Raw genomic sequence first — 17,526 nt, forward strand, 5'->3', positions numbered from 1 at the left:
AATAATAAGTTAGAAAATAAAAAGTTGTGTATATTATCCAAATTCTCACACTAAATTCACCCTAATTGTTAAAATAATTATCTATTTCTTTGATTTTTATTGTTTTTTATTTTCTATTTTACCACAATTATAAGAGCTTCGATGATTATTCTTTTCTCTTTTTTTTGTACGATCCCAAGAACAAAAGACAATTTTATTCAAACTAGCAACATTCTAAAGGTGGTAGGACTAACTTACCTAGTGATTTTTATTTTTAATTTCATAAACATGACAAAAAATTCTTGCATAAAGAGAAAATATACCACTTAAACTATCATTTAACTTCTTGTTTTTTTGTTTTTTTTTTTTACATTAAGAACAATGTTAATTCTAACTCAATTTCATATAAGAAAAATGGTGTGGTAAAAAAAATTATTTATTAAAAAATTCTCTTTTTTCCTTAATTTTCTTCTTAACCTAACGAAGCAATTTGAAATTTTTTCTTTGGTCCTCTATTTTTCCCCCTCCATCTAAACATACATAGGATAAGTGTGGAGGAGAGAAATTAGATTTTTTGCTTAATTTGATTTTTGTATTTTCTATTTTTAATGACTAAACAATTGCAAGGTGCAATGGGGCAACAATTCAGAGACGTGCAAATGGGCAAAAAACCCATTATTATTTATGTTCACTTAATTTATTTTTTTCTTTTTATCAATTCTAACTTGTGGTTGTAACATTTGCTTTGTTAGATAGCACAGTTTTCAATTTGGCATATATGTATATAATTTGATTTGATTTGCTTTTTTGCCTTTCTAGTTCTAGTCTTTAAACAACTCTTCTACTTTTAATAAGATCATGCAACTTATCATTTCTTTTAAGTAAATTCCTTATTTCTACTAAATTAAGTGTTTTTTTGTGTAAGAATTTGATTTTTTGTTAAAATATAAGCAGCCAAATTCTAATGTAGAGACCTCCAAAGCTGCATACACTATTTCGGTCATAATTTTTACAACACATTTCATGTTGCTTTAACTTAGCTCCAATTTTCACACAAGAAAATCCATAATTTCCTGGAAAACGCCATGAAAAGACATTTAATTTGAAGCATAGCAAAATCATTTATAAAATAAGTGACTTGATCTTCATTAAAAGCACTCAAATTGATATTAACTAAACTAGAAGATATTAATCTGAGTTTTATAGAAGAAAGAGGGAGGAATTGGTGGCTTTATGTCTTGTGCTATGTCTATGTCTATGTTTGGCATCACTTCTATTCCATCTCCATCTTACATCTCAGACAAGGAACCCTGGAACCTCCAAATTATTTCGGACAAGATCCACTAATACAGCTCAATAAAGTTCAGTTCATCTAATTGGTGCCAAACAAGATAGACAACAATTTGTTTGCTTCCATTGTCAGCTGTACCATAACAGTAGAGATTACTCAGATGATGCTGTATTAACTCTTCCAGGACCCAATACAAAGTGTTTATTTCACTTAAACTTATTTCCAAGAATGTAAACTTAAGAATGTAGTATTTCCAGGTAAGAGTTTTAAAAATATTTCCGAGACCAATCAATCCAATGTCAAGGCAACTATTATCTCTTCATTTTACATTTTTCTTACACCCAAAAAGAAATAGCTTACAATTAAACTCAATTTAATCATGGAAATCATGTACATTTCAGACTGTAAGGTAATATGCTTCTCAAGACAATCGACCACTGGATGAAGACCTCTATTGAGATGGCTATATAATTATAAATGACTAAAAAAGGATATGGCTACGAGCTGAGTAGCATTAACCCAAATTGAAATAGATCTTGTTTTGCCGCAAAAGCATAATAAAATATTGGATATCATGGAAACTTGTTTAGACAATGTTGGATTTAAAACAGTAAAATAAAGGATGACAAGACACCACCACATCTTTGATCAAGTTTTTATCACAAGTTTTTTTAGTTGGGGGCAGAAAGTGCTTTCAATTATCATTTTTCCCATTTGGTAACTATCAAAATTCGGTGTTCAAACAAGGAACTGGGGAATCAATTTCATCCCTTACACTGGCCGACCCCCCAAAACCCCCCCTTTTCCCCGATTTGTCTCCCTTCCGCACAAATGAGTTGGACGATCAAATAAAATGCTGTCCCGAAGATGGAATATACAACATGCTGATAATTGCTATGCATTTCCTGTTCTTACAAAAATATCCAGCTCATCATAATCACTCCGATTTTACATTAAGATGGCCATTCAGAAAATGGAATAAGAACCGTTTTCGTCCCCACCTCCACATTGGAACCAGTAGTCGGCGTCGCTTCTTAATCTGTTTCCCTACAAAGAATAATAATAATGATGATGATCAGGTATTTAGACCTAAAAATACTTGATTCTAATCTCTTTCAGACTGTACAGTATGTTAGTAGAGCAGGGAATGAGATACCCAATTTCCCCCTCCCCACTACTTATCCCCCCATTTGTCCCCCAACTAGCCTAAATTTATCAAAATAAAACAATATCAAAAGAAATAAGGAGGTGAAATGAAATTCAATAAATAAAAACCAGAGACAATTCCTTACTTTTATTTTCAAAACAGTACATCCTCCATTGTGACTCCAAATTCACATAAATGGGACCCAAGGAAGGCCAAAAGTTCATCTGAATTTTGAGGACTTCCAGAACAGTTTGCAGGCCAGCTTTGGAAGGGAAACTATTTTCCAGTTCACATCCAGGACTCTCACCCAGTAATACCTGTTCCAATGGGACCCGAGTAAAAAACAGAGATATATCAAGGAGAAATAAGCTCTGATATATCATTCTCAATTGTCACAACCATGCAACAGATTGCATACATATATTAGCAATTAACAATGACCAGCTAAATACACCCTTCTGGATGCGGGGGAAGAGGGGGTGTAAAAGAAATGAAAAGGAGGCACAGCCAAACAAGGATATCACTACAGATAATGAAGGGCCAAAAAAATTCACCTTGATTACTGCAGTTGCAGAAGATGATATAGAACGAAGATTATAGCTGCAGTAAAATGTATCCAAATCAACTTGAAGCAAAATACAGAGCCTAATAGAATAAACGAGTATGAAAGGCATGAGCTACGGACCCCCCCTCAAGAATAACAAGCAATTTTCCGCCAGAAAGAGCATTCAACATATGTGTCATATGTGCATAGCCAGAGGGAGTAACCTGCATCATTGATGAGAGTTTCAATGTAAACCTCGTAAAATGCTGATTTATTAGTCAAATTTAATTTTTTAAAATTAATGTTTTTTTAACACTTAATCAAACAGTAAAACAGATAAGTTCTTTATATGGCAATTTGATGTAATTTCTTGCACAGTCCAGATTTTAGTCCAATTAATCAATTCATAAAATAAAAAAATAAATAAACAAATAAAGATAAAGATTGAGTCAGTAAAATTCTTACATCACAACATCCTAGGGGATCACCTCTTGCAGCATCAAATCCAGCAGATACTATGGTAAAATCTGGATTAAACTTGGAAGCTGAAAAGTCATGCCGTTCATTATTAATGTTTTCAAGTAGAGAATATTGTATATTTTAAAAGATACAACCCAGGGGATGAGAATAATACAATATCATATAATACAATGGCACTTCTTGAGATACACATGCTACAATCCAATATTTGTAGGCATTCTAAATTTTTAAGATTGTTGCCAGTTTCCAAAGAATCAATCTTCCACAGCAGCACATCAGGCAAATTTGGATCAACAACCAAAAGTATATTATCGCCTTTAAACCAAGGTTGAAATTTTAATATCATGCTTGGAAAATAGATTCTAGTACATTAATTATTATTATTATATTATCATTACTGATGTCAAACAAAAGAGGTGAGCTTGTAGTTAATTTCATTCACCATTTGTTCATTTTGTTCCCAAGAGAATTCCGAAAATATTGATCAATCCATCATCCATGAATCAATAGGCCACAATATATGCTAACCTATAGGAAGGACAACATGCTGAAATGCAAAATTGTAATCATTGTCACCAACTCCTCCTCGACTCCATGGAATATTCACACAGTATCCTTCTGCACCCATACTACCAACCTGAACAGATGAAAAGAACTTATGACCACTTCTCAAAATTCAAATACAGTAGCCAGCATTCTTCCTATAATTCATGAAATAAAGTGATCAAAACACTGCCATGTTTCAGCAAGAACAAGATATCAGGGCAAAATAGAAGAAACTTCTAAAGATGTATAGGCATTTTACAACCCAAAGTAAAAATGTCGCAACCAGAGTGCAGAACAGAATAGAAGAGGCACGCTAAAAATCCACTAGCCGAAATGCACATGGCAATAACAGTCATGTTAGTATTTTAACTTGCGTAAAGCACAGTACAATTGTTAATTTTATATAATTAAAATTTTTAATAAATAAATAATTTTGAATATATAAATTTTTATAATTAAAATTTGTAATAAATAAATATTTTTGAACATAGTTTTATGATAAATAATTTATAGTGATAAAAAAAAAAAAAAAAAAACTAACTACTGATATATTTTTTTTAAAATATTAAAATACAATTAAAAAAAAAAGATGAAAATGATTTATTGAAAAATCTGTGAAAAATATATTATTTCAAAATTTGATTATATGTATAATCGATTATTGTTGTAATTGATTATAATCAGAATGAATTTTTGTTTGGATAAATTTGATGAAAAGTGACTTTGTGATATTTAATTTTGTTTGGACACAAAAAAAAAAATCAGCTTTTATGTAGTAAATTAGTTTCAGGAGAAAAAAAAAAGCTATTGGAAAATAATCATAAGCTTCAAATTTTCAGATTCATTAAAATAGCTTATTTTTCAAGAAAAAAGCTGTTTAAAAAATTAAGCTATTGTCTCAAACAACCAGCTTATTTCACAAACGGCTTTTTTTTGCTATAAAAAAAACAGCTGAAAGTTGGGAAATAAGTTTTCCCAAACACACTCAATAGATGATCTTCCAGAATTCTACAATGAACAACACGCTGAACGCTATCTAACCAATTCAAATCCACAAAATCTAATCATATCTGCAGGACAAAAGTAAAACATACTCAGTCTAGATTCCACTTGTCATCAAGATTAGCCACGTTACATCAATCAATGCAATACTTATCTTCATCCCTTTTGGTTTATTTAAAAAAAAAATCCAAATAAATAATAATATTTCCACTAATACCAGACCAAAAAGCACCTGGCTAAGTTGGCCAGCAGCAGCAGTTTAATTTGAAAATTTGTCTGCAATCAAGTACCTCTTCAGCAGCTCCAGTACCAGGATAAAACTTTCCTCCCTCATGTCTATGCAATGATATATACAAGACCTACAGGAAAGAAAAATCTCCTTAGCACCAGTAAAATCATGAAAAAGTTAGCAGCTTAGCCCCTAAAGTCACAATAAAACATTAAAAAGTTCAAAAAACAAATTGCAGAAAATATTAAATAAAACAGCGAGATTAGCACATTTCTAAAATTTCATACACCCAATAGGTAGAGAAAGAAAAGAACATAATAACTAAACAAAGCTCACCGATTTGTTTTGTTCAAATATTTCCTGTGTCCCATTTCCATGATGAACATCCTACAATAATCAGGAAGCTCAATCAACATATAATATAATAACAGTGTAGGCACCATTCACAACAGCTTCCAGGAGAATCACATAAATTCACTGGCATATTATGAGTAGGGACATTACCCAATCCAAAATTAGCACCTTCCTAGCCCCTGCAGCTTGAGCTGCCAATGCTGCCACGGCAGCATTATTGTGAAGGCAGAATCCCATTGCATGTCTTACACCAGCATGATGACCAGGAGGCCTAACCTGATTGATTGAGGAACAAAAATAAACTTAATAGTTAATAGATAACAACCTTAAATTCTGACTAATGATGATAGATAATAGAGGCAACTCAGTGATTCATACCAAAGCAAATCCATTTTTGGCACGCCCAGAAACAATTGCTGATGCCAGATCAGCACATAACCCAGCTGCCAACCTAGCAGCAAGTGCTGAATGCTGATTGGCATATGTGTCAGAAGTGAAATAACTGCAATTACATATAGACAATAATCACAATGAATACATCCTGCCAACAACATAAAGCAAAAAGAATTAAGCATCCTAACACTAAAGCATTGGTGTCAAAAAAAAAAAAAAAAAAACACTAAAGCATTGAATGGAATCTGAGGGTCAGGATGTCGGTATTGGTACATGACAGCAGAGATTTATGCTTAGGTACAAAAATCAGAAAAGAGGACCAACAGAGTAATGTGGTAATAAGAAACAGAGAAATGTTAACCACTCTTTTAAACACACTATTATTAAGTGAAATTTATTAGAGACCCCATAATTTTGTGGACCTTACTTCACAATTAATGAGTCTCACTCATGATTTTGTAGTTTCCAATAAATTTTAACCAATAGTAGAGTGCTAGTACTCTGAAAAAAAAACGCATCTACGTCAAAAGGAAAAATGAATAACAAAATATGCATTTTGAGGAGAGATTAACGCACCTAGAAATTGATTCAGTTGTAACTTCCACAGATTCAATATGGTCCAAAGAGTGAACCTTCAATTCCAATATGGTAAAGGTAAGAGTAAGAATTACTTCATGGATTTACTGTTAGATAAAGGAAAGGGAGGGGACAAGGAACCAGAAATTAAAAACAAATTTTCCTATTAGCATAATCACAATCTCAAAAGACAACTACAACAATTTACTATATATATTTTTGAACTGGAACTTTTTGAAAACTAATAATGGTGATTAATAGTGTCATAAAAAATGGGGTGCACCAAAGCCATAAGACGAGTTTTGGCCCCATTTATCCATGGGTTATAATCTTGCAAACCAGTATATATCATTGATAATGTATATCCTACATTATGTATTGTCTCTGAATAGAAAAGTCAGTTTCACCATTAATGCACTACCAAACAATATTAAGCATATATCATTAACAAGCATGTCTAGTAATTGAACTGCAATTGTTTGCAGCCCTACTGTCCTTCAAACCAGCATATATCATTGATGATGTATGTCATATATCATATATTATATCTGAATACAAAAGTCAGTTTCACCATTAATACACCCTACCAAATAATATTAAGTATATATCATTAACAATTATATCTAGTAATTGAACTGCAACTGTTTGTAGCCCTACTGTATCAGCATCTCACGTATTCTTCATATATATAAAAAATAAAAATAAAAAGAAGTTATGCCATAGGCATCTGATATATCTACATTCTGCGTATTCATTCAAGATATAATATAAGCAAATTACTGTAATAAGTTCTTCTGGTGTGATTTCTCTAGCAGGAACTGAATAGCATTTTCCAGGAAATATGCCTGCATGATCAATAACACTATCAAATATAAATTTATATTGAAAGGAAATCAGTAGTAGTGCTAAGCTGTAAATTTTGATAGTCAAGAAAAATGAACGATTGCACCAAATAATTACAATAGATAAATACCAGCTCTAGCAAGACTAGCAGCAATGGCTCGAAGGCGATCTGGCCTCTCAGGGTGTGGAACTGATTTCTTCTCAACCTATTTTAACCCAAAAACCACCAAAAAAAGATATATCATATAAACAGACATGCAATTCCCTGTAAAAAGCCACGCTGCAATCATTTTATCATGTGTATAAGCCTATAAGATGCACCTAAGTGTTGCCAAAATACAGGGCTACTGTGGTGAAACTATTGTATGGTGCAATGTAGACAATATATATCAAGCAAACAAGCTTTTTCTAACTTAAAAATTTATGGAAAAAAGAGGGACGTGAAAAGACTCAGGTACATCAGGTCAAATGATGAAAAAACAATGATAACACGGATTAACCTACAATGGCTTAAAAGGCCCTAATATAATACTGCCTACCTAAAACATAAGCTGCACCTTTCTGCTTACTGATCATTTAAACTCCACAACACTAACTCGTCAGAATTGAATTAAAAAAAAAATTAGCAAACCCAAGTGGTTTATACATGCTAATTAACTTAAAACACTGAACGTTCCTCTCATTCATCACATTCACAACTCCAAAATAATTGCCAAAAAAGAAAAATCTAATAATATGCCTGTGTATGGGAGTATTTCTACTCCTCTTATTTTGTTTTGCTCTCTTTTAAAAGCATTTATTCTTTATCAAAGAAAAATGATTAAGGGTCCGTTTGTTTAAACTTTAAAAAAAAAAAAAAAAAAAAAAAAAAGTGTTTCTAAGAAAGTGATTTAAAAAAAATTCTTTATGAAGCAAATAGAAGTTGCTTTAAAAAAAAAAAGCACAAAACTACTTATTTAAAATAAAATAAAATAAAGTTTAGATAAACACATCAAAAAACTAAAACTTATTTTATTGAGAAAAAAAAAACACTTTTTAGGGGGGGGAAAGTATAAACAAACAGACACTAAATCTTTCAGACCATCTAATAACTCACTGTAAAAAAATATTTTTAACCAGTATAACCAAAGAATTATTCCTAGTTATCAAGTTAATCTTTCAGACCAAAATCTGCATAATTTGAACAGCATGTCATCAACATCAAGTGGTAGATACCTGCACTTTCCTAAATATCATGTTTTAAATTAATTCCGTGGTAAATTTGTAATTTGGTCGAGTAAAAAAAAAAATCTTGGATAATTGTTAAATTTTATAAAATCGCATGCATAAAGTGCAATTTCAAAACAATAGTTACAAACAAAAAAGGGGAACATGGTGCTATAAAGCTCCCACTATGTGGTAATATCACGGGTCGACTTATCTTGCATAGGCAAGGGACTGATTCCACAATATGACAACAACTACAATTGTTGTGCCAAGGCTCCCTTTCAGTTTCAATGCAAAAGTTGACTTTGTACAACAATAATCCCATGAAAAGTTATTCATTGGTTGAAAAATGATTTTCATACACCAATGCCAACAATGAGAAGACTAAGCATCCTTCACACCTTCAAATGCACAAAAAACCTATTTGATTAATATAACATCAAATTCAAAACAAACTTTGGTGGATGGTAAGGTAATTTTGCTTCATGAAGGCATATGCCTAAATATTGTATCAACTGTCAACACATTTATTTGCATCTTCTCTCTATATCTCTCAGTCACTGATTCATTCTTTGTCCAGTACCCATAACCAGTACCTAGCAGTTTCTAATCAATAAAGCAGGAAGTAAGCAACCAACCATTTTTAGACCTTATTCAAGGCCATTAGCAATGCCATCTTCTAATGTAAATCCCAATCCCCTTATGGACAAAATTTTCTGAAGCATAATTTAAGTATGGTTTATTTGCAGCAAAATGTCTTATGGACAAAAATATTTAGACAGATACGAGTATATTTGTTCCACAATTTCTTTCCCTTAATTCCACACCCTCTTTCAGACACAGTTTTGTGTTGCCCGCCATAGATACATAAACCCTTGCAATTCTAAGGAGATCATTATGGTTGGTACTGGTACAGACGGTTCTAAGGAGATCATTATGGATAGTACTGGTATAGACGGAGAACCAAGGAGAGGAAGAAAGAGATGGTGCACCAAATGAGTTGACACTATACTCTACACATTTGTCTTTGATACCAAATGCTTTCACTGCCCATCAATTAGCAAAAGAAAATTTAGAAACTGAGTTAGGGAATCCCCTTTCTTTACATACATGCACACAATATAAAAAAATATATAACATATATATAGAACACATTAAATACGTAAATCCAGATATTGGAATCAATGCTTTCTAAAGGTGTCCAGATATGAATTGACAATTCAATATACCACTTCAAATGAATTGGAAATAGAAACATTTCTAGAGAAAATTCAGAATGATTAAAGTTACAATGAAAATAATATAATCTTGAAAGAATAAAAGCTTAATATATCAATTCTTATAAAAATTTGAAAGATTGTACGTAGTAAGTACATGACAAGCACATTTGAGTATGCTTGAAGCTTTTAACTAAATTGAAAAACAGTTGACAGTATTAAAAAAGGCACAAATAATACTGAACACAATAAAAATAGGAGTTAACTGGAACTAGATATTTTCAAAAAATGAAAGTAGATCCTTGGAAAGAAAAGGCCTTACTTTGATATATTATCAAAGTAAGTCTGCGCTCTGTCCACAAATACACTTGTCTATAACATTCCTAGAGTAGGGTTAACACTGAAAATCCTCTCTTCCAGTTTGACATTTCAGATAGCACAAAACAACATAGAAACACCAGTATTTTCTGAAAATAAAATAATTTTTCTATTCTTTTTATGATTGGGTATTAAACTAAATTGACTAGGTCTATGTGTTAGTAGGCTATTAATAAAGCATATCATCATATTTTGAAAAGAGATAAAAAAAAAAGTGAAGTAAAGAATACAAACCAAACCATACCTCTGCATGTAACAGCATTCTCTCATCAAAGCCAATTGCCGTAGAACTATTTGCCACTTGTGAGCCAACATCTACAAAGACATGGACAAAACTGAAATAAATTTGGAGTTTAATACCACATGAGAACAAGAAAACACATAACTACCATATAAGAATAATCACATCTTAATTAAGAATAAAAATATGGATTTGTGAAAACCTTGACAAAAGAAAATCTGTAAATTACAATGGTGGACTGACCCCACCTGCTATTTGGAAAATCTATAAAAAAAAAATTAAAAACAGCTTCACTAGTTTGACATATACAAATCACCCTTATTTTGAATTTATAATAAAGGGATACCCAGCCTGTATAAATTTCTTTTTGCCATAGACACTCCCTTTGTACACCAGGATTTTGAGTTTCCTACAGACATCTCTATTTTTAAAAACTACAAAAAAATAATGAATTCAACAAGAAAACTTCTGTGCAAAATTTTGACAAATTTTTTTTTTTTCTTGAATTAATGTTTTTAATATAGCTCATAAAAGGATATATGTTTTTAATAACAATAGCTGACTTATGTTCATTTTATTTTATGTCTTTCAGCATCTTTTCTTCACAATGCCTAACAGATAGGATCTGGTATAGCAGTATTGCTAAGGGCCACAATGTTTTTAACCATAGTTTCTTCCTTTATAAATGGTTTTTCTTTAGATGCTGAGTTAGTTCAGTTTATTCTTAATAACAGATGTTTTTCTTCTATACTCCAAAACAGAAGACCAACCCTAAACAGTTTTGTAACAGATCTCCTTGTCCATTTTTTTCACACCATGTTTCTGTTGAGTGCTACTGGTCTAACCCAATGCTCCCATCCTATAGCCCCATTCCACTCCACATGAAGGAACTAAGTGATTATAAACTTTAATGACAGCAGATGAGTTTCAAAAATAATGATAATAACCCCAGGCTACGACAACTTGAAATGAGCAGCCATAAAGGAAGCCATTTATCAAACTTGGAAATTACAGTTTGACAAGATTCCTTGCCAAAACCAATATTATATAGAAAACCATTTATCAAACAGCATATAGAAAACCATTTTGATTCAATTATAACCATCATAGAATTATTAGCCAAACATGCATATACACCTTTCAGTCCTTTTATGCTTTCCTGGACCTCAGTCAGATCCTCATCTTGGGCAAGAGGAGATGCATAAAAACCATGGCTGATGATTTTGGAGTCCCTGTGCTCCCCACATATCTGCACGCAGAAAATAGCACTAAATTTAGTAAATTATTCACAAAAATAAAGAGTAAAGATTCGTAGCAACTATAGGATGATTAGTTTATCAATTATCACCATATCCAGACCCATAGATCACGATTGATAACTAATTAACTATCCATATAAGAACTTCCTACACACAAAACAGGAACTCATAACAAAATGCACGTCACAAAACACAACGGAGAGGCAAATTGCAAACATACTTGACAACAGTCATCACCATCGAGGTTAGCCATAGTGCAATTTTTGCAGGACCACCTTTTGATCTCCACACACTTAGGCAACTGAAACGGCTCCCAATCACTATCTTCATCCTCGTCGTCAAACACACCGTCGTTTTGATACACATCCTCAAAGGTCAAATCCCTCTGCAACCTGGCTCTCTTGGCAGGCTAAACAAAACAGTCAGTCACACAAAACACAACATGCTTAAGGAACCACACACACAACAAACACTATGAACCAAGAATTTCGCAAAAATAAAGGTCCAACAGGTACATACAGCTTCAGGGTCAGCAACTACATCATTGGCATCAGCTTGAGCAGCTTGCTTGTGAAAACTGCTCTCAGATGCTTCACCATTTGCTAAACGATTCGTTTCAACAGCTCCTCCACTGGAACCATTACCCATTGGTCTGTCGGAAAACCTAGCAACTAGAACATTTGCTCAGAGTAAGAAATTAAAAATTACACAACGACAAAGACAATGGACCTAACTCAACAGTTATTAATGGAGAAATTAAAAAATACATGAAGATTTTTTTAAAAAAAAAATTCTTGTTGAAGTAAGAAGAGTGGAGAGAGGGAAGTAGCTTTCACCTTCGCGAATGAAGCTGATGGAGAATTGAAGGAGAGTGAAAACCGAAAATGGTAGGGTTGATAACGAGATCTGATAGGGTCGCAGGGGTAAAAAAATAAATGAATATAAAAAAAAGGACGAAAACCAGAGAGCACATAGAAAGAGAAAAGAGTCTTACCAGTTACGGGGGTTTGGACTTTGGACCAGCAGCTACACTCTTTTCAACGACGTATGATTCACCGTTAGATAGAGCCACACTATATATCTTCTTTTTCTTTTTCTTTGTTTTGGGAAAAACTTTATCTTTATTTTTATTATTATATAGGAAAATAATATTGAATAACTTGCTTTTTTTTTTCTCTTCTCAAAATAAAGATTATTTCATAATTAAATTAAGCTTGTTATACAATTAAGACTACTTTTTATGACTAGCTACCTAGTTTTATTAAATTTAAAACAAACGGTTAATTGGTTTTATCCACTATAGACTGTTGAAGTGGTTTTGTAATATGTCACGTAATTTATTATATATTTTTATTCATTCGTTTTAGTAATTATAAATTTAAGTTTAACATTTATTGTAACATATTATTATTTTGGATCAAATTATTTTTATTTTCCTTTTTTTTGTTAACAGTTGTATGGTATGTTAATTTGTCACACTCTCGGTTGTATCTTTTCAATTTCCATTTTTTTTTTTTACAATTAGGCAATAAATATCACAAGAATTTTAGATTCCGATTGATATTTCTGAATTTGTTTATCTTGTGTTCGATTCCAATTTTTGTATAATTGGGTTATAAGTATATATATAAAAAAATAAAAAAATAAAAGTATTAATCTTTCTGAACTCGTAAGTTATTATTAAGCAGTGTTTTAAAATCCGGATCGATCCGGCCGGTTGGACCGGTTGGACCGGGAACCGGTGGTTCAGCCGGTTCGAATCTGAAGTTGGATCGGTTATGCAGTCGACCCGTTTCAAACCGGATTGAACCGGTCAATTTTCCGGTTCAACCGGTAAACCGGTGGGTCAAACTGGTTCAACCACTTTTTTTCTTTTTTTTTTAAATTTTTTTAAGGGACCATAAATCACAAAAATAATAATGAAAATTGAATCTCTTAATGAAAAAGCAAGGAGTCTTATTAAATATAACAATGACTACTTGTTCTAATATATTTGTTTGCAATATATACAACTTAAATAACTTTTATAGTATATTATTAAATTTAAATTATATATTTAATAATGCAATATCTATGTAAATATTACATATATTATTTTGTGATATTAATTGCAAACATATTATATATGTACATATTATTTATATTTTTAATTTAAAATAAGATATGAATTTATTAAAATTTATAAGTATAAAATATATTTAATATAAGTATTTTTTAATAAAAATCAAGTCATGCGGTTCAACTAGTGACCCACCGGTTCAACCTTTGACCCACTGACCCAGTACCTTAACCGGTTCGATGACCGGTCCGATTTTTAAAACTATGTTATTAAGGTTAGTAATAAATTTTATAATTTAGGGATACATATTAAGGTATTTTTGATTCTTTTTATTTTGTTTTACGGTCAACATTTTTAATTATATTTATGATTTATATTAATCTCATTCTTGATTTTGTATATAATCATCAAAAAGAATTAACTCAATTAACCACAAATTTAAATTAAGTTGGATAAAAAAAATTAATCAATTTTAATTATAAGAATAATTTGATTCAACTCACTTATAATCTAATTTATCATGGGTCAAGCTGTGATGAGTTAGGTTGGTCAATTTAGTATATTTTTAAAATAAAAAAAATTAGGTTCTCAAATGTTAAATTTTGTGACTATACATTTATATCATTGACAAATTTGTACATATTAATTGTAAATTATGATGATTAGTACTGATTTAATATTATTTATCAATATTTTATATAACAACTTTGATATTATAAGTTGATTAAGTTAGTTGTAATTAATGTATTTTTTTTTTTACATTTTGTATCTTATTTGTAATTCTAAAATATAAGATTATAATATATATTTTTTTATAAATTTTAATAACTAATTTTTATTTTTCAATTTAAATTAGTTAATACATTTAGCCCACCAAACAGTGATGAGTTATTTTTTTTAAGCTCATCAAAAGGTAGATCGGGTTGGATTATCCCACCTATTTCCCAACCTATGGTGAGTCGAGTTAGACTAGACCGAGCTATCAATTTGTATAACTCTAATTTTGTATTTGTAATTGTCCTAAAGGGTTTTGTAACAACTTGCCATGGCCTTTACATCATGTGTATCATGTAACTATACTAGTCGACCAAGATAATCATTGACTAATAATAATGCATATAGATATACGAGTAAAAATAAAACCTCTGTTTATATAAACAAACCATATCATAAAATATGTATATGAATATATATAGTCATCCAAAACAACAGTAATGTTCTCGCACTACAACTAATACATTATATGTATATTTGACATCAAAATCAAAATCCCACACACCCTAACGACGGTCATCACAGCTCCAAACTAACCCTAACCTACTCTCGTACCAAGTATGATCATTGTAGTCCATTTACATAGAAACAGAAAGGGTAAGTTAGAGTTAAAAAATTTATCATGCAAGCAAAATAGTCCACATCTATGTTATACAATCATCATATCACCCAACATATTCATAGAGTCAAACAATGCACTCTATCATACAACAATCATGCAATAAATGCAACTCATAAGAGATATCAATGCATAATCATCTAATGCGTTGTCACGCATTCACTTGGGAGATCTCCCTAACAACATAGCAATATAAGTAACATCACATCTTACCGAAATCACCCCAACTGTTTTTATGTCCAATGCGCTCGCTTGGTCACAACAAATTGAGATATCAAATCCCCTCTCGAATTTATTCAAATCGTGTCACTTACACTAATGGAAGTCCGATTCCACCGTCTAGAATAGTACATACGGGTATAGGCTTACTACAATATTGACATGCATTACCAAGTCACTTATGAATTTTGCCACTGTCTATCTGCTAGGAACCGTGCAATCTTTCCTAATAATTGGTTAAGGAAATAACCCTCGACCTTATACCCCACTCCAACACTAGCCAAGGACTTAGATGAGACTTACCCAAAACCAATGACCTATCCAAGTACCACTCCCACCCAAAGCCAATGACCTATCCAAGTATCACTCCCACCCAAAACCAATGACCTATCCAAGCACCATTCTCATTTACACCAGTAGCATATCCAAGCACCACTCTCAAAAGACTTTATGTGAGCTCTTTTGTTCAAAAATATTTTTCCCTCTCCTCAAGCCCTAGGCTAAACACATGTCATAAGGCACCACATTCAAACAATGCATCATACATCGTACATGGTCAATTCGCCATTATGATCAAATTCATCATCATATGAACATACATACCAAATCATGTTTAAACATTCCTATATATCATTCCCAAGTATACATATGAATCAAGCATCAATTTACATCATATATCAAACATATCTAAACCAATATTAAACATTAACACATACAAAGCATCATTACTCAATCCCAACACCAAAAAATAAAGGTCACACCCAACATAACTTAGTTCACGCCCGACCTAACCTTAACCTGAGAGCTTTAGGGCTTTCTCAAGTTCGGCATAAGTTTGGTAGAAACTCCCTTATGAAATCACGCCCGATGCAACTCACCTTGCGCCCAATGTCATGAAGTCAAAGACTTCCTTGGGGCATCCACGCCTGACGCAACCAACATTGCGCCTAACGCCATATCAGTAAGAGTCCATACAAGCTACTATCTAATATTGCGTCCAGTGTGACCTTCTTCACGTCCGACGCCATTCATCTAGAGGCTCCTATTTTAAATCACGCCCAATGCGACTAACCTCGTACCTGACATGATAGTGATACTTGGGTCTCTAATGAATGTCCGCTCGGCGCCATCAAGACACACCTAGCATTAATTCAAAAATAGGCACTTCAAGTTTGAAAATTCAAACCAAAACTTGCAATTTCAACAAACTCAAACGCATGCAACCAACTCCAAGCATTTACAACAAGGTAAAGCAACAAAACAACCTAAAAACCAGCATACAAACCAAAACGAGATCAAAACCAATAAATTTTCCATTTGGCCCGAAAACCCCGAAACAGAACAACTTCTCAAATAGTTCATTCAATCCACCTTTCATGCTTTTACCAACAACAATTTTATCCAAACAAACAGAAATGTGAAGTTTCTCTAACTTTGATTCAAAGTTATGAAGAAGAAGAAAAATGAGGAAGAAGAGTTTCCGAGCTACCACGGATGGAAGGAGGAAAAAGATGAATTCAGCCTATCAAGAACACCACCTCGGCCTTAAGAGGAAAATGAGAACATAGAGTTTAGAAGATTTGAAGTAGTGGAAGGAAAGAAAGAATAAGAGTTTCGGGACATTACAGAATCTCATTTTTTCAATCATTTTTTTTTTTTAACCTAAAACACTAAAACTTGAGATTTTACTTCAGAATATTAAATTCAATTTTATTCATCTTGTTATTTTGTTGGTTGACTCGTTATTATTAACATATGATTTTTTTAATAATTTTTTATAAGTATTGTAGCATATTTTTATATTAGAGTAAAATTATTATACGTTACTTTCAATTTACTTTTTATTCTCACTCTAAATAAGGATAAATAAGGATTTTGATAATACGACTATTTAGATAAAAAAAAAATATTACCTGGTTAATCACAATAAATTTATAGCAAATAATTATTTTTTATTTTAGAATCGAGAACAGGAATGTTATTTGTAATTTCACTCTTTTAAATTTATTATTTTTTATATATTGTGTATTTTAATTTTAATCTTGACATTTATTTTTAATTTTATGTTATTATTAGTAATTTAATTAGTGTAATATGTTGGATAAATGTTTATTTTTTATATAATAGAAATGTATAATAAATATATATTTTTGAAGATATAAGTTATATT

At 31.7% G+C, this 17,526-nt stretch overlaps 1 protein-coding gene across 2 annotated transcripts; it reads right to left on the minus strand.

Moving 5' to 3' along the window:
* Positions 1 to 1,842: 1,842 nt before the first annotated feature.
* HDA15 (histone deacetylase 15) lies at positions 1,843 to 12,814 on the minus strand. Of its 2 annotated transcripts, none has more exons than XM_020371313.3 (19): positions 12,680 to 12,814; positions 12,522 to 12,591; positions 12,205 to 12,349; positions 11,906 to 12,094; positions 11,564 to 11,675; positions 10,430 to 10,500; positions 7,515 to 7,590; positions 7,322 to 7,386; positions 6,542 to 6,597; positions 5,951 to 6,074; positions 5,723 to 5,848; positions 5,555 to 5,605; positions 5,280 to 5,348; positions 3,970 to 4,078; positions 3,427 to 3,506; positions 3,103 to 3,185; positions 2,972 to 3,017; positions 2,563 to 2,734; positions 1,843 to 2,317 (listed from the first exon to the last, which is right to left on the minus strand). In XM_020371313.3, exons 3-19 carry the CDS (start codon positions 12,331 to 12,333, stop codon positions 2,208 to 2,210), a joined length of 1,668 nt encoding a protein of 555 aa, XP_020226902.1. In that variant the 5' UTR covers positions 12,334 to 12,349; positions 12,522 to 12,591; positions 12,680 to 12,814; the 3' UTR covers positions 1,843 to 2,207. The 2 variants fall into 2 exon arrangements, with proteins under 2 accessions (XP_020226902.1, XP_020226900.1); XM_020371311.3 differs by having other exon boundaries at positions 12,205 to 12,356.
* Positions 12,815 to 17,526: the final 4,712 nt, after the last annotated feature.

This window comes from Cajanus cajan, chromosome 5 (genome assembly GCF_000230855.2).
Source record: "Cajanus cajan strain Asha chromosome 5, NIPB_CcT2T_4, whole genome shotgun sequence".
Taxonomy (NCBI): domain Eukaryota; kingdom Viridiplantae; phylum Streptophyta; class Magnoliopsida; order Fabales; family Fabaceae; genus Cajanus; species Cajanus cajan.